The sequence below is a fragment of the Macaca thibetana genome, chromosome 19, assembly GCF_024542745.1.
Source record: "Macaca thibetana thibetana isolate TM-01 chromosome 19, ASM2454274v1, whole genome shotgun sequence".
Lineage (NCBI taxonomy): Eukaryota > Metazoa > Chordata > Mammalia > Primates > Cercopithecidae > Macaca > Macaca thibetana.
In genome coordinates, this window is record NC_065596.1 from 36,521,276 (window position 1) to 36,539,785 (window position 18,510).

General features: G+C 44.5%; 2 protein-coding genes across 2 annotated transcripts in view; both read left to right on the forward strand.

Moving 5' to 3' along the window:
• ZNF444 (zinc finger protein 444) overlaps positions 1-18,510 on the forward strand; it is a 319,216-nt gene that overhangs the window by 171,490 nt on the left and 129,216 nt on the right. The gene's annotated exons all lie outside the window — the stretch shown is intronic.
• NLRP5 (NLR family pyrin domain containing 5) overlaps positions 1-18,510 on the forward strand; it is a 70,465-nt gene that overhangs the window by 17,819 nt on the left and 34,136 nt on the right. Inside the window, exons 3-7 of the mRNA XM_050771664.1 lie at positions 2,980-3,045; positions 10,300-10,356; positions 13,931-13,987; positions 14,979-15,035; positions 15,394-16,987. Of these exons, the coding sequence (XP_050627621.1) occupies positions 2,980-3,045; positions 10,300-10,356; positions 13,931-13,987; positions 14,979-15,035; positions 15,394-16,987 (1,831 nt within the window). The remainder of the gene's footprint in view (positions 1-2,979; positions 3,046-10,299; positions 10,357-13,930; positions 13,988-14,978; positions 15,036-15,393; positions 16,988-18,510) is intronic.

Here is an 18,510-nt window from a genome sequence, read left to right on the forward strand (position 1 = left end):
ACATATATACATATATATACACATATATGTATCTATATATACATATATTTATACACACATGTATATGCACATACATATTTATATACATATATTTTTATATATACACACATTTATATGCACACATATACACATATATTTATACACATTTATATACACACATATGCATATATTTATATATACACACATATATACACACACATATATATACACATATACACATTTGTATATACATATTTACATATACACACATACACACATGTATTTATATACACATATATTTATATACACACATATTTATACACATATATTTATATACACACATATATACACACATATATTTATATACACATATTTATATATACACATACAAATATGCACACATGTATATTTACACACATATATACATGTATATATACATGTATATATTTATATATACACATATACACACATACATACACACATATATTTATATATACACGTTTATATGTACACAGATGTTTATATAGACACATATATTTATATAGATACACGTATATTTTTATATATATTTATACACACACACACAGGTGGCATGCCTGCACATCAGTCACCTGATGCAGCTCAGCAGCGTTCGCTGTAAAGCACTTCAAGAGCTCTGTCTTCTGAACTTGGAAGAGGCCCCGTGTGGAGGGCATGTTGGTATTATTCACAGGAAGAGGGCATAAAAATTAAATGAGAGCTGGGGTTTATCAAGTCAGCACTGCAGTGAAACTGTCATGCCCCCCATCTGACTCTCAACCCCACCCAATGAAATGGGTTCCCCGTGGCTGAAGCTGTAGTAAAGGATCTTCCAAGTTACATAACTTGACCAACTTCGTGGGCTAATACGTGACAAAGATGAGATTGGTTGTTAACGTTCATCTACCATGGCATGTGTTTGAATTCTCATATGTCAAGTGTCAGAGAGCTGCAGCTTTCTGTGAGGTAGAGAGAGAAAATGGATGATATAGGCCAGGTAGTGGTGGTTCATGCCTGTAATCCCAGCACTCTGGGAGGCCAAGGTGGGTGGATCATTTGAGGTCAGGAGTTCGAGACCAGCCTGGCCAACATGGTGAAACCCTGTCTCTACTAAAAATATAAAAATTAGCTGGGCATGGTGGCACACTCTAATCCCAGCTCCCTGGGAGGCTGAGGCAGGAGAATCACTTGAACCTGGGGAGGTAGAGATTGCAGTGAGTCAAGATCAAGCCACTGCACTCCAGCCTGGGCAACAGAGTGAGACTCCATATTTAAAAAAAAAAAAAAAAAAAAAAAAAAAAAAAAAGATGTTATATAAAAATGTCTTATGGCCGGGCAGTGGCTCATACCTGTAATCCCAGCATTTTGGGAGGCCTAGGTGGGCGGATCACTTGAGGTCAGGATCTTGAGGTCAAGACTAGCCTGGCGAACATGGTGAAATCCCGTCTCTGCTTAAAATACAAAAAATTAGCTGGGCTTGGTGGGCGCCTATAATCCCAGCTACTCAGGCTGAGGCAGGAGAATCGCTTGAACCTGGGAGGTAGAGGTTGCAGTGAGCCAAGATTGTGCTATTGCACTCCAGCCTGGGCGACAGAGTGAGACTCTGTCTTAAAAGGGAGAGAGAGAAAACTGTAGTTCCTATTCCAGATTACAGGGAAGTCTAGAGTCACTTCCTAGAAGGAGTGAGCTTTAGGCTTAGACAAAGGAAAAGGAGTTGGCCAAGTTGTCTCAGCACGGGAGAGAAAAACATTCTGAGCATCAAGTAGGGACGTTCCAAAGCCTTTAACGGAGGGCTTGGCTGGGCCACGGAGAAATGAGCAGGAGATAAAGATGGACGGACTAGAAGTCAGATAACATGGCATCTTGAAAATGTTTGCAATAGTAAGTAGAAGCAATTACATAGTTTTAAAGGGGCGGTAGTAGAAATAATCGAACTTTTATTTCAGCACTGTTGCAAAGTGTTGAGTGACCCAGAGGGAGTCGTGGACAGACGTAGGGAGACGAGTCTGAGATCTTTGTCGTGTCCATGAGATAAATAAAGGTGGCTTAGCATAGGGTGATGGCACAGAAAGAAGGAGAAATGGAAGATGCTTCAGAAGTATACAAGACAGTTTTTCAGAACTAAATTCAGAGAGAGAATACAGTGTCCTGGGTGACCCCCAAGTTTCTACCATGATAAACTGGGTGGATGGGGTTCCATGACCTCACCCCATGGAAGAGATGTTTTGCGAAAAGTAGATTGGGGGGTGGGTAGTCAAGGTTGGATCTTCTATGTTGAAGGCCACCTGTATTTGGGTAACTCATAGTAGACACGTAGTGAGTCATTGACTAAACTGGGTCTGGCATTCAAGACAGGTCTTGAGGCCGGGCTCAGCGGCTCACGCCTGTAATCCCAGCACTTTGGGAGGCCAAGACGGGTGGATCACGAGGTCAGGAGATCGAGACCATCCCGGCTAACACGGTGAAACCCCGTCTCTACTAAAAAATACAAAAAAACTAGCCAGGCGTGGTGGCGGGCGCCTGTAGTCCCAGCTACTCAGGAGACTGAGGCAGGAGAATGGCATAAACCCGGGAGGCGGAGCTTACAGTGAGCTGAGATCAGGCCACTGCACTCCAGCCTGGGCGACAGAGCGAGACTCCATCTCAAAAAAAAAAAAAAAAAAAAAAAAAAAAAGACAGGTCTTGAGGACTGAAAAGAAACAATCACTATGATTAACCTCATTGTGTGACTTACCCAAGGCCATCCAGCAAAACTGAGGTCAGAGAATTCTTTATAAACTTCAGCACACTGAAGTGTGCCGCTGCTGGCACAGGAAGGTCTGACTCCGTGGTCTCTGATATAGGCCAATCATGGAATAAACTGAGATCCTGAGGTTTGGCTTGGTTCCCCTCCATAATTCGGGCACAGGACATTCTTGTTCTTGGCTTGGGTAATTACAGTGACTTCATTGAGGCCAATCTCCCTTTTTCTTTGTCTTGTAGGACATTCACCAGAAGATCTTGAACCAACAACGACTGGCCAAGGACCAAGCAAGGAAGAAGTGCCAGGTGAGTGGGGTGGAGTTGGGGGAAATAAGATGTGCTTAAAGACACATGGCAGCCAGTTTGCGTCTCTAGGGGTTAGAACCATGACTTCCAGTAGTCCAGTGTCCTTTCTAGTCTCACTACCCTGCCATTAGCTGACCGGATGGGTTCTGAGGACCTGGTAATTCTGGTCTTTCTCTTTCCAAATTCAAGAGTTCTGTGACCTGGGGTCAGGCTCGGTGGCTCATGCCTGTAATCCCAACACTCCGAGGTGGGTGGATCACCTGAGGTCAGGAGTTCCAGACCAGCCTGGCCAACATGGTGAAACCCTGTCTCTACTAAAAATACAAAAAATTTAGCCAGACGTGGTAGCAGGCGCCTGTCATCCCAGCTACTCAGGAGGCTGAGACAGGGAGAATCGCTTGAACCCAGGAGGCAGAGGTTGCGGTGAGCCAAGATCGCACCACTGCACTCCAGCCTGGGTCACAGAACGAGACTCTATCTCAAAAAAAAAAAAAAGAGTTCTGTGGTCTTAAGGCTTTCTTACAACTTGAGGACTTCCCATCATCTTCAGTTTGGGTAACCTTATGACCCTGCTATGACAAGCTCCTCCCAATAACCCAGTTTGGGGGCTTTGGTGGAAAGAACCAGATAGCATGAAACCAGATTCAATACAATTCCCCAAACATCTGAGCACTGACCACGTGCCAGCCACCACTCTGTGTATTTACAATACATCGTTGGCTGAAGCACACGTGTTCATGAAATTCACACGTTGTGGGACAGGAAAGACAAACCAAAAAACTAAGATGAGATGACACCAGGGAAGGCAAAATACACAGGGAGAAAGGCAGGCTTGTGTAGACAACATACATCCTTCACTGCTACCTGCACCACCGTCTTGCTCATCTCCCAGCAGCCGGTGTTGACTGTGAAACCTAATCTGGTTTGGAAGGGGTTGAAACTAACCTCTGTTTGGATGGAGCTTTGCTCAGGCTGTGGGTGGGAAAGATCTATTAAAAGCTAACATCTGAGTAACTGGCATCTGAGTCAGAGGCTCTGAGTCCCAAAGGTTCGGCATTGCTCAGTTTGATGTCAATCCAGGCTTCACAAGGTGAGTGTGACGTGTTATCCTTCATGTGATAAAACTGTGTCTTAGACGGCCGGGTGCGGTGGCTCACGCCTGTAAACCCAGCACTTTGGGAGGCCAAGGCGGGTGGATCGCCCGAGGTTGGGAGTTCAAGACCAGCCTGACCAACATAGAGAAACCCCGTCTCTACTAAAAAAAAAAAAAAAAAAAAAAAAAAAAAAAAGGTACAAAATTAGCCGGCATGGTGGCGCATGTTTGTCATCCCAGCTACTCGAGAGGCTGAGGCAGGAAAATCGCTTGAACCCAGGAGGCGGAGGTTGCAGTGAGCTGAGATCGTGCCATTGCACTCCAACCTGGGCAACCAGAGTGAAACTCCATCTCAAAAACAAAACAAAACAAAAAACACTGCGTCTTAGGGGTTTTATAAGTTACTGAATGGTGGCTTAGAGATAGCATAAAATAAACACACAGACTAACCTTGACAGTGGGACTGAAACAAACCTGGCAAAAGCCGAGGGTCTTGCTGTCAGCCACATTAAGAAATCCCTCTGAACTCCTCCTGGACACAAGAACTACCGCTTCTCAAGACCCTGTGGATCACGCACTGTGCCAGTGTGTGAGAAGCTCATGCTTCTCAATCCTATGTGGTAGTGACGGTCATTAGTTGTCCGGTGAGACCCAGAAGCTCAGTGGCACGCTAAAATCTCACATGGTTACATTGAGGCAGGGCGGGCTTGTGCCGGAAAGACCTGACTCCAGGTGTTACCTATGTGCAAAGGCTAGGGCCATCAGAGACAGACACGCTACCCTCAAGAAGCTTACGTCATAGGGGGTCACAAGCTTTCGTCATCACTAATTGGCTGGGTATGGAAAGATGTCCCTCGAAGGTTGGGCACGGTGGCTCATGTCTGTGATCCCAGCACTTTGGGAGGCCGAGGTGGGTGGATCACCGGAGGGTGGGAGTTCAAGACCAGCCTGATCAACATGGGGAAACCCCGTCTCTACTAAAAATACAAAAAGAAAAGAAAATAGTCAGACGTGGTGGCACATGCCTGTAATCCCAGCTACTTGGGAAGTTGAGGCAGGAGAATCACTTGAACCTGGGAGGTAGAGGTTGTGGTGAGCCAAGATTGCGCCATTGCACTCCAGCCTGGGCAACAAGAGGTTAACTCCATCTGGGAGGGAGTTAAAACTAAGCCAACCTAATAAATGCAGCTGTTTATCAAGCTATAGAATCAAATGTATATGCATATAATAGTAAATTATTTGGCATAAAAAGGAATGATGTGACTGGACAAGGTGACTCACACCTGTGATCCCAGCACTCTGGGAGGCTGAGGCAGGCAGATCGCTTGAACCCAGGAGTTTGAGACCAACCTGGGCAATGTAGCAAGACCCCATGTCTACAAAAATTGAAATCGGCCAGGTGTGGGAGTGAGCACCTGTGGTCCCAGCTACTTGGGAGTCTGAGGCAGGAGGATTGCTTGAGTCCAGGGGGCTTTTGAGGCTGCAGTGAGCCATGATTGTGCCACTGTGCTCCAGCCTGGGTGATAAAACGAGACTGTCTTAAAAAAAAGAATATATTAATACGTGCTATAAGATGGATGGACCTTGAAGACACTAGGTTAAGTGAAGGAAACCATCACAAAAGGATACGTATTGAATGATTCCATTCATATAAAATGTCTAGAATCAGCAAATCCATTTAAATACTAAAAGTAGATTAGTGGTTGCCTAGGGCTGGGGTGAATGGGGAAACCTAGAGGGTGAGGACTAAGGACAGGGATTCTCTGAGGGTGATTAAAACATTCTAAAATTGTAGGGATGGTTATAATCTGAATATTCTCAATCATGATTGCACACTTTCAATACATGAATTGCATGGTTTGTGAAATTTGTTTCCATAAATCTATCACAAAACTCTGGAGAAGGCAATAAGATACATCCATCTGAGGTCAGCATTGTACATATGACTCCAAAGCCCAGAGACAGATTTGCCCAAGGGAGATCAGTCGAGAGAAAGTCTGATTTTTTTTTTTTCTAGACTGAGATGTCATCTTTGTGTTAGATCTTTTTTCTTTTTCTATTTCTTTCCTTCTCCACCTCCCCACCCCCGCCCACACACACAGAGTCTCACTCTGTCACTCAGGCTGGAGTGCAATGGTAGGATCTCAGCTCGCTGCAATCTCTGCCTCCTGGGTTCAAGCGATTCTCCTGTCTCAGCCTCCTGAGTAGCTGGGATTACAGGCACCCGCCTCCACGCCCGGCTAATTTTTGTATTTTTAGTAGACAGGGTTTTGCCGTGTTGGCCAGGCTGGTCTCGAACTCCTGACCTCAGGTGATACACCCACCTCAGCCTCCCAAAGTGCTGAGATTACAGGTTTGAGCTACTGCGCCTGGCCTAGATCTTATAAATTCTATATAACTTCAGATTCTTTCATCTCTTATATGACAAATCTATTTAGTCTAATAGATCAAATGTATTATGATGCTCACAACATAGCTCCTAATGGAAATCCACCCCCACAAGGAAAGCTGTTCCTCCCCTAGTGGCTTTTTTTTTTTTTTGGACAGTCTTGCTCTGTCACCCAGGCCGGAGTACAGTGGTGTGATCTTGGCTCACTGCAAGCTCCGCCTCTTGGGTTCATGCCATTCTCCTGCCTCAGCCTCCCATGCAGCTGGGACCACAGGCACCTGCCACCACGCCTGACTAATTTTTTTTGTATTTTTAGTTGGGGGGGGGGGGCGGGTTCACCGTGTTAGCCAGGATGGTCTCGATCTCCTGACCTCGTGATCCACCCACCTTGGCCTCCCAAAGTGCTGGGATTACAGGCGTGAGCCACCGCACCTGACTTTTTTTTTCTTTCCAGATAACTAGATGCAGGTTTACATATCATAAAATCTTAAGAATACAGTTCAAGAATTTGTAAACATGAAATAATCACCACAGTCCAGTCTTAGGACTTTTCTATCACCCAAAAAAACATCCTTCAGGAAAGACAAAAGAACAAGGTGGAGAAAATTGTCCTGTTTTATTTTTGCATAATTTGGAATGATCTTAAAATTACTTTCCCTGAACCTGTTACTGTAGTGAATGACACTTACAGACTTCTTTCTAGTGTTAAATCATTCTTGCTTTTCTGGAATACATGTGACATAAGCAGCATTACTTATCTTTGATACACTTCTGGACACAGTTTGCTGATAAATCACTTCGAATTTGGCATCTGTGTTTGAGTGAACCGGTCTGTAATCTCTTCATATACTTTGCTTGCTTTTTTAAAGTTGAGAGAGAACTCACATATCATAAAATTCATCGTAATACAATTCAGTGTTTTATGTATTAACAAGGTTGTGCCACGATCACTGCTATCGAATTTCGGGACATTTTCATCACCCCAGAAAACCACATACCTATTAGCCGTCATCCCCCCACACCCAAGCCCTGGAAATCAGCCATCTACTTGGTGTCTGTGATTTTTGCCTTTTCTGGACCTTCCATATAAATGAAACCGGATGCTTTGTTGTATTTTGCAACTGGCTTCCTTCATTTAACATAATACCTTAAAGATTTGTGAATATCATAGCCTGTTTCAGGACTTCATAACTTTTTATAACTTTTTATGGCTAAACAGTATTCTTGCCAGGCGCAGTGGCTCACGCCTGTAATCCCAGCACTTTGGGAGGCTGAAGTGGGCAGATCACGAGATCAGGAGATCGAGACCATCCTGGCTAACACGGTGAAACCCCATCTCTAATAAAAATACAAAAAATTAGCCTGGTGTGGGGGCAGGCGCCTGTAGTCCCAGCTACTCGGGAGACTGACGCAGGAGAATGGTGTGAACCCGGGACATGGAGCTTGCAGCGAACCCAGATTGTGCCACTGCACTCCAGCCTGGGTGACAGGGTGAGACTCTGCCTTAAAAAAAAAAAAAAAAAAGCAGTATTCCATTTATGTATATAAATATATATAAAACACTTCTTGTTTGTTTATCACATGATGGACTGGACATTTGGGGTTTTTTGTTTTTTTTTTTTTTTTTTTTTTTTTTTTTTTTTTTTTTTTTTTTTTTTTTTTTTGCCATTATGAGTGATGCAGCTATGGATTCTCACGTGTGTGTTTGTGTAGACGTGTTTTCGATTCAGGGAGGCGTATACCTAGGAGTGGAATTGGTGGGTCATATGGCAACTGTGTTTAACTTTTTGAGGAGCTGCCAAACAGTTTTTCTAAAGTGACTGCACCATTTTGCATCCTCACCAACACCTTAATGAAAGCTACAGTAACATTTGCTCCTCTGTTTTTTATTGTAACTATCGTAGTAGGTATGAAATATGCACTGTGGTTTTGATTTGAATCTCCCTAATTATGTTCAGAATCTTTTCATGTGCTAACTGGCCACTTCTGTGTCTTCAGAGAAATGTATATTCAAATCCTTGGTCCATTTTTAACTTTATTATATTGTTGATTTGCAATAATTTACTAAGGTTCTATCCAGATTATATAGAGACATGATTTAAAATATATATTTCCCTGTTCTCTGGATTGTCTTTTCACACTCCTGATGTCCTTTGAAGCATAGCGGGCTTTAATTTTATGAAGATAAATTTATTTCCTTGATTGATTGTGCTTTTGGTGTTATATCTTTAAAAAATTACTTAACCTGGCTGGGCACGGTGGCTCACGCCTGTAATCCCAGCACTTTGCGAGGCCAAGGTGGTGGATCATGAGGTCAGGATATCCAGACCATCCTGGCCAACATGGTGAAACCCCATCTCTACAAAAAATTAGCTGGGCATGGTGGCACATGTCTGTAGTCCTAGCTACTTGAGAGGCTGAGGCAGGGGAATCACTTGAACCTGGGAGGCAGAGGTTGCAGTGAGCTGAGATTACACCATTGCACTCCAGGCTAGTGACAGAGCAACACTCCATCTCAAAAAGAAAAAAAAAAAAAATTGGGCTTAACCCAAAATCAGAAGGTCAAAATCAGAAGGTTTATACCAATATTTCCTCTTAAGGATTTTGTAGTTACAGCTCTTGAAAACATTTAGGTCTTTAAACATTTTGAGCTAATTTTGTATATGGCATGAAGTAGAGGGCTCAACTTCATCCTTTTGTGTGTAGATAACCAGTTCTCCAGCAATATTTATTGAAAACACTATTCTTTCTCATTGTCTATATTCTTGTCTAAAATCATAGATATGTGGGATTACTTTTAAACTTTCAAGTCTATTCCGTTGATCTCTATATCTGACCTTATACCTGAACCACATTGACTTAATTACTGTTGCCTTATAGTTTTGAACTCAAAGTGTGATTCTCCAACTTGACTTCAAGATAGATTGGCTATTCTGGGTCTCTTGAATTTCCATGTGAATTTTAGTATCAATCAGCTTTAAAATTTCTGCAAAAAAGGTAGCTGGGATTTTGATAAGATTGCATTATGTCATGTAGACTAATATTGGGTATATGACACAGTAACAACATTGTCTTCAACCGATGGACACATGGTGGTCTTTCCATTAATTTAGGGTTTTCTTAATTTTTTTTCTGTTATGTTTGTGGCTTTCAGGATACAAGTCTCTCATTTGTTAAATTTATTCTGAAATACTTTGTTCATGCTATTATAAGTGGAGTTCTTTTTTTTTGTTGTTCGTTTGTTTGACAGAGTTTCGCTCTTGTTGCCCAGGATGGAGTGCAGTGGCGTGATCTCGGCTCATTGCAATCTCTTCCTCCTGGGTTCAAGCAAATTTCCTGCCTCGGCCTTCCAGTAGATGGGATTACAGGCACATGCCACTACACCTGGCTAATTTTTTTTGAATGTGTAGTAGAGATGGGGTTTCACCATGTTGGCCAGGCTGGTCTCAAACCCCTGACCTCAAATGATTCACCTGCCTCAGCCTCCCATAGTGCTGGGATTACAGGCATGAGCCACTGTGCCAGGCCAAGTTGTTCATTTTATTTTGTTTACTGCCAGTGTATAGAAATACTTTTGATTTTGAATAGTCTGATCTTGAATCCAGGGCTTATGTTACTGGCACACTCTGCCCTGGCACTGAGCCAGTGGTTCTGTCCTCTAAACTGGTCAGAAAATATGGCAAGGCTAAGTTTATCTGGGGTGACCAACATCTCTGATTTGAATAATATACATAGTATGTTTGTGTTTCTTCTTCTCCCTTCTCTTTTGCAGGAATTTCACAAGCTAAGCGACAAGAGAGTGCCACAGCGGCAGAGACAAAAGAACAAGGTGAAGGAAATAGATTTATTCATTTGTTGCCCTCCTGGAAGAAAGCTGGGTGAGAGAAGTCCATGCAGTTCAAATGACGGGGAAATCTACTTTCCCTTTCTTCATTCTCATTTGTCTCTGGTGTGTCCCTTCCCTAAGAGATCTTGGGATCAGCACCATAGACAGAACCTTCCATGTTCTCTGATTCTTTCCACTACTGTTTTTTGATTTTTAACTGAAAAATAAGAGTTGTGTATATTTATGGGGTCATGAGGTTTCAGTACATGTATATATTGTAGAATGATCAAATCGGAGTAACTAGCGTATCCATCACCTGAAATATTCTTTGTGCTGAGAAAATTTTATTTATTTTGAGATGGAGTTTTGTTCTTGTGGCCCAGGCTGGAGTGCAATGGTGGGATCCTGGCTCATTGCAACATCTGCCTCCCGGGTTCAAGCGATTCTCCTGCCTCAGCCTCACGAGTAGCTGGGGCTACAGGAGTGCACCACCACACCCGGTTAATTGTGTATTTTTAGTAGACACGGGGTTTCTGCATGTTGGTCAGGCTCGTCTCGAACTCCCAACCTCGTGTGATCTGCCCGCCTCAGCCTCCCAAAGTGCTGGGATTACCAGCTTGAGCCGCCGTACCCAGCCATGCTGAGAACATTTAAAATCCTCTTATAGCTATTTTGAAATATACATTGTTATTAACCAGTCACCACTGTTGTGCAGTAGAACACCAGAACTTACTCCTCCTGTCTAGCTGTAACTTTGTACCTGTTGACTAATGTTTTCCACCTTTCCCGGTCCACTCTCTGCCCCACCAGCCTCTGGTAACCACCGTTCCACCTTCCAATTCTGAGTTAGATATTTTTAGGTTCCAAATGTCAGATCCTCTGGTACTTCTCTGTGCCTGGCTTACTTCACTTAACATAGTGTCCTCTAGGTTCCTCGACGTTGTAGCAAATGACAGAATTTCCTGTGTGTTTGGGCTGAATAACCCATTGTGTATATATACCACATCTTTTTTGTTTTGTTTTGTTTTGAAAGGGATTCTCGCTCTGTCACCCAGGCTGGAATGCAGTGTCACAATCTCAGCTCACCACAACCTCCACCTCCTGGGTTCACACCATGCTCCTGCCTCAGCCTTCTGAGTAGCTGGGACTACAGGCACCCACTACCATGATGCCCGGCTAATTTTTGTATTTTTAGTAGAGACAGGGTTTCACCGTGTTGGCCAGGATGGTCTCAATCTCTTGACCTGGTGATCCACCCACCTCGGCCTCCCAAAATGCTGGCATTACAGGCGTGAGCCACCGTGTCCGGCCAAAATCCTTTTCATTTCTTCAAGGTCGTTAGTTGTGACCCTCTTTCATTCCCGACTGCAGTAATTTTAGCTGTCTGTTTTTTGTTGTTTTTTGTTTGTTTGTTTGTTTGGTCAGTCTGGGTAAAGGTTTGTCAATTTTGTTCTTTTCAAAGAACAAACTGCTGGGTTTGTTTTCTCTATTGTATTTCCATTCTGTATTTTGTTTACTTCTGTTCTTTATTCCCTTTCTCTGTCCATTTTGGGGTTAGTTTGCTGCTCACTAACCCCAAAAGAGGTTCTTTGCTGCTTTAAGGTGGGAAGTTATGTTATATTTCAGATCTTTCTTGGGCATTTATAGCTATAAATTTTCCTTTATGCATGACTCTATACACTAAATACTGCTGTGTTTTGTTTCCACTCATTTCAAAGTATTTAATTCCCTTTTGTTTCCCCGCTTTGACCTATTGAGGATCGTATGGCTTCACTTCCATGTATTTGGAAATTTTCAGATTTTTTTACTGATCTCTAATCTTATTTCATTGTGTTAAGAGAGCATACTTTGTATAATTTCAAAGCACATCAACTTGAAACATGTTTTATGCCTGATATGTCTATCTTGGAGAAGGTCTGTTTGCAGTTGAGAAGGGCATATTTTCTGCTTTTGGGTGGAGCGTTCGCTCGATATCTGCCTCCACTGTTTTCCACGTCGGTACATAGCATTACTATATGCCTGGTCATTTACACCAAAAGCTTCAAGTCATTTCTTTTTCTGGTTTGCTTTTGAGATGGAGTCTCACTCTGTCTCCCAGGATGGAGTGCAGTGGCGCAATTTTGGCTCACTGCAACCTCTGCCTCCCAGGTTTAAGCAATTCTGGTGCCTCGACTTCCTAAGTAGCTGTATTTTTTAATATTTCTTTTCTCCACCTTATATCTAGCAAATCAGAAAATCCCATGGTCTCTACCTGTAATATATGACCCATTTGTTCACAGTTCTTCCCATCTGCTGTATTTAAAGGCATTTCATTTGCATCTCAAACGCAATTCATTTTTACATACAATGCATTTTTCATACAATAACCAAGGTGATCTAAAAATTTACATCTGTAACTTTACTCCCATGCTTAAAAATCCTTAAATGGTTTTTATTCTGTTTGTGATTTTTTGAAAAATAGATAATTTTTCTCTAATTTACAAGACAAAGTCCACCCTAATGATTATTCTTTAAAATGGCAAATCTATTCTCATAGATCCTAAGAGGAATTTGTATTTAGCCTCACATGGTAACTATGTCCTGATAAATATATATAGTGGTTATTCTCAGTCAGTGGTAGCTACTATGTGCCAGAGGCTGTGTTATTACTCTACTAAATCATCTCCACAGCAATTCGACAACATAGGAATAATTTCTTTGCTTTTGTAGATGAACATCCAGAAACATGTAACCCCAGTAATTGATGAAGATCTTACAAGTAGTATATGACAATTCACATTTGAATCCTGTGTCTGACTCAAATCCTTAATTCTTTTTTTAAGAGGCAGAGTTTTGCTATATTGCTGAGACTGCAATGCAGTGGCTATCCACAAGCACAACTGTGGCACACTACAGCCTCAAACTGCTGGGCTCGAGTGATCCTCCTGCCTCAGCCTCCCGAGTAGCTGGGACTACAGGCATGTATCACAACATCTGGCTCTAAGATCCTTAATTCTTAACTGTAGGTTTTACCCCTCATTTAATTTTGGTATTCTTATTAATTTTGAGACAGGGTCTTGCTCTGTCACCCAGGCTGGAGTGCAGTGGCATGATCTCAGCTCACTGCAACCTCTGCCTCCCAGGTTCAAGTGATTCTCCTGCCTCAGCCTCCTGAGTAGCTGGGATTACAGGCACATGTCACCATGCCTAGCTAATTTTTGTATTTTTTTTAGTAGAGACTGGGTTTTATCATATTGGTCAGGCTGGTCTTGAACCCCTAACCTCAGGTGATCTGCCCGCCTCGGCCTCCCAAAGTGCTGGGATTACAGGCATGAGCCACCGTGCCCGACCTACCCCTCATTTTAATAACTTGTGCAAGGCTCTCCAAGGAGAAATGAGCCTGGGACTCTCACCCTCAAGCCTTGAATTAGTGCTCATTGTACTAGCACACTCGGTCTTCTAGCTGAGCCAGTGGTTGCCATGCTTTAAACTGGCCAGAAAACTAAATATGGCATGACTGAGCTTATCTTGGGGGTGTCTGACATATCTGATTTGAATAATAAACACAAGTATGTTGGAATTCATTCTTCTTTTGCAGAAATTTCACAAGCTATGGAACAAGAAGGTGCCACAGCAGCAGAGACAGAAGCACAAGGTGAGGAAAACAGATTTATTCCTTGGTTGCCCTCCTGGAAGAAAGTTGGGTGAAAGAAGTGTAAGTAGTTCAGTTGCAAGGGTATGTAGTTTAGATTGCCTTTCTTCATTCTCATTTGTCTCTGGTGTCAACCCCTTCCCTTCACGCTCTTGATCGGTCCCATGGATAGAGCTACACAAGTTCACTATGGTTGTCTACAGTCAGATACTATGAAGACAAAATTCTAAAGAACCCATAATTCTAGGGGACTCGAGTCAATCACAACTTTGTTTGATGGATGCTAAATATATGGCCAAGAGTAGTCAAGGGCTTTCTTCAAACTTAAGTGGCAGTAATTATTTTCTTAATTCCTTCTATCAACTAATATGTACATGAACACCTGCCTTTGAAGAATTGTGATGGAATTACAGTGGTAAGAAAAACATGTCTTGCCTTCATGACTTTTTTTTTTTTTTTTTTTTTTTGAGAAGGAGTCTCGCTCTGTCACCCAAGCTGGAGTGCAGTGGCCTGATCTTGGCTCACTGAAACCTCTGCCTCCCGGGTTCAAGCGATTCTTCTGCCTCAGACTCCCGAGTAGCTGGGATTACAGGTGCACACCACCGTGCCTGGCTGGTTTTTGTATTTTTAGTAGAGATGGGGTTTCACCATATTCGCCAGGCTGGTCTCGAACTCCTGACCTCGTGATCTGCCCACGTTGGCCTCCCAAAGTGCTGGGATTACAGGTGTGAGCCACCGTGCCCGACCTACCCCTCATTTTAATAACTTGTGCAAGGCTCTCCAAGGAGAAATGAGCCTGGGACTCTCACCCTCAAGCCTTGAATTAGTGCTCATTGTACTAGCACACTCGGTCTTCTAGCTGAGCCAGTGGTTGCCATGCTTTAATCTGGCCAGAAAACTAAATATGGCATGACTGAGCTTATCTTGGGGGTGTCTGACATATCTGATTTGAATAATAAACACAAGTATGTTGGAATTCATTCTTCTTTTGCAGAAATTTCACAAGCTATGGAACAAGAAGGTGCCACAGCAGCAGAGACAGAAGCACAAGGTGAGGAAAACAGATTTATTCCTTGGTTGCCCTCCTGGAAGAAAGTTGGGTGAAAGAAGTGTAAGTAGTTCAGTTGCAAGGGTATGTAGTTTAGATTGCCTTTCGTCATTCTCACTTGTCTCTGGTGTCAACCCCTTCCCTTCACGCTTTCGATCAGTCCCATGGATAGAGCTATGCACGTTTACTGTGATTATCTACAGTCAGATACTATGAAGACAAAATTCTAAAGAACCTATAATTCTAGGGGACTCGAGTCAATCACAACTTTGTTTGATGGATGCTAAACATATGGCCAAGAGTAGTCAAGTGCTTTCTTCAAACTGTTTCCTGATTTTCTTTCTACCCTCTCTGACTGCAGAATGTGGAGGTGACAAATGGGACTACAAGAGTCACGTGGTGACCAAATTCGCTGTGAAGGAGGATGTACGTCGTGGTTTTGAAAAAACTGCTGACTGGCCAGAAATGCAAATGTTGGCTGGTGCTTTTAATTCAGACCAATGGGGCTTCCGGCCTCACACAGTGGTTCTACACGGAAAGTCAGGAATTGGGAAATCAGCTCTGGCCAGAAGGATCGTGCTGTGCTGGGCACAAGGTGGACTCTACCAGGGAATGTTCTCCTACGTCTTCTTCCTCCCCGTTAGAGAGATGCAGCAGCAGAAGGAGAGCAGTGTCGCAGAGTTCATCTCCAGGGAATGGCCAGACGCCCAGGCTCCAGTGACGGAGATCATGTCCCGACCGGAAAGGCTGTTGTTCATCATTGATGGTTTCGATGACCTGGGCTCTGTCCTCAACAGTGACACGAAGCTCTGCAAAGACTGGGCTGAGAAGCAGCCCCCATTCATCCTCATCCAGAGTCTGCTGAGGAAAGTCCTGCTCCCTGAGTCCTTCCTGATGGTCACCGTCAGAGACGTGGGCATAGAGAAGCTCAAGTCGGAGGTCGTGTCTCCCCGTTACCTGTTTGTTAGAGGAATCACCACAGAACAAAGAATCCACTTGCTCCTCGAGCGCGGGATCGGTGAGCATCAGAAGACGCAAGGGTTGCGTGCGATAATGAACAACCGTAAGCTGTTCGACCAGTGTCAGGTCCCTGCCGTGGGCTCTCTGATCTGCGTGGCTCTGCAGCTGCAGGACGTGGTCGGGGAGAGCATCGCCCCCTTCGGCCAAACGCTCACAGGCTTGTATGCCGCTTTTGTGTTTCATCAGCTCACCCCTCGAGGCGTGGCCCGGCGCTGCCTCAATCTGGAGGAGAGAGTTGTCCTGAAGCGTTTCTGCCGTATGGCTGTGGAGGGAGTGTGGAACATGAAGTCTGTGTTTGATGGTGACGACCTCATGGTTCACGGACTCGGGGAGTCTGAACTCCGTACTCTGTTTCACATGAATATCCTTCTCCGAGACAGCTACTGCGAGGAGTTCTACACCTTCTTCCACCTCAGTCTCCAGGACTTCTGTGCCGCCTTGTACTACGTGTTAGAGGGGCTGGAGATCGAGCCGGCTCTCTGCCCTCTGTTCGTTGAGAAGACGAAGAGGTCCATGGAGCTTCAACAAGCAGGCTTCCACATCCACTTGCTTTGGATGAAGCGTTTCTTGTTTGGCCTCGTGAGTGAAGACGTAAGGAGGCCACTGGAGGTCCTGCTGGGCTGTCCTGTTCCCCTGGGGGTGAAACAGAAGCTTCTGCACTGGGTGTCTCTGTTGGGTCAGCAGCCCAATGCCGCCGCCCCGGGAGACACCCTGGATGCCTTCCGTTGTCTTTTCGAGACTCAAGACAAAGAGTTTGTTCGCTCGGCATTAAACGGCTTCCAAGAAGTGTGGCTTCCAATTAATCAGAACCTGGACTTGATAGCATCTTCCTTCTGCCTCCAGCACGGTCCGTATCTGCGGAAAATTCGGGTGGATGTCAAAGGGATCTTCCCAAGAGATGAGTTAGCTGAGGCGTGGCCTGTGGTTCCTCAATGGTGAGTACCGCAGGCAATTTTATCCTATGCCTTGTGCTGAGCTCTCTGTCCCTGCTCCTGGGGCTTGACAGGACTTCCAGGGACTTCAAGGTCCCAGATAATTCTTTTAGGATGAATCGCCCAGATGATGTCCAGCTGGCTAAAATGCCAGGACCCGAATCTGGCTCATTGTCCATACCTGGGAAAGGTCTTTCAAAATTCAGGGCCCCGCCGAAGACTCTAAAGGAAAGGATCTGGGGTTGAAACCCAGGAATATGTGGTTTATTTTATTATTTTTGAGACAGAGTCTCACTCTGTTGCCCAGGCTGGCGTGCAGTGGTATGATCTCGGCTCACTGCAAACTCCACCTCCCAGGCTCAAGTGATTCTTCTGCCTCAGCCTCCTGAGTAGCTGGGACTGCAGGCACACACCACCACACCCAGCTAATTTTTGTAATTTTAGTAGAGATGGGATTTTGCCATGTTGGCCAGGCTGGTCTCGAACTCCTGACCTCAGGTGATCCACCGGCCTCAGCCTCCCAAAGTGCTGGGATTACAGGTGTGAGCAAGCTCCTGTCAATGTGATCACTCGGGTTTGTGGACTGCTTGTTTGGTATGGAGTCCAGGGCCGTGCTGTCCAGTAGAGGGTTCTGTGATGGAAATATGCCATGTGCCTTGTCCAGTAAGACAGCCACCAGCCTCATAAGCCTGTTGAGCATCTGAAATGTGGTGAGACTGTGGAGGTGAAACTTACCTTACACCATTTCAACTCATTTGTATTTTTTTCTTTTTTTGAGACAGAGTCTCACTGTGTTGCCAAGGCCAGAGTACAGTGGCACAATATCAGCTCACTGCAACCTCTGCCTCCCAGGTTCAAGTGATTCTCTTGACTCAGCCTCCCGAGTAGCTGGGATTGTAGGCGGCACCACCACACCTGGCTAACTTTTCTATTTTTTGTACAGATGGGGTTTCACCATGTTGGCCAGTCTGATCTCAAACTCCTGACCTCAGCCTCCCAAAGTGCTGGGATTATAGGCATAAGGCACCGTGCCTGGCCTCGTTTGTATTTAAATAGTCGCACGTAGCTGATGCTTACTGAATAATGCCGGTCTAGAAAACACACTTTTCTGGACCATCTCAACGTCATCCTATGACCCAGAACACAGCAGCGAAGAATGTGGACAGGCTGGGTGGAAGAGGATTGCTCGAGGCCAGGTTTTTGAGACCAGCCTGGGCAACAAAGTAAGACCCTATCCGTGGACAGACTGGGTGCAGCGGCTCATACGTGTAATCCCAGCACTTTGGGAGGACGAGGGAAGAGAATTGCTTGAGGCCAGGTTTTTGAGACCAGCCTGGGCAACAAAGTGAGCCCCTGTCTCTACAAGAAAATTTAAAACTAGCCAGGGTGGAGGTGTGTGCCTGTGGTCCCAGCTCATCAGGAGGCTGAGGCAGGGAGATCACTTGAGCCTAGGAACTGAATGCTTCAGTGAGTTATTATCACACCATTTCACTCCAGCTTAGGTGACAGGGTGAGACCCTGTCCCT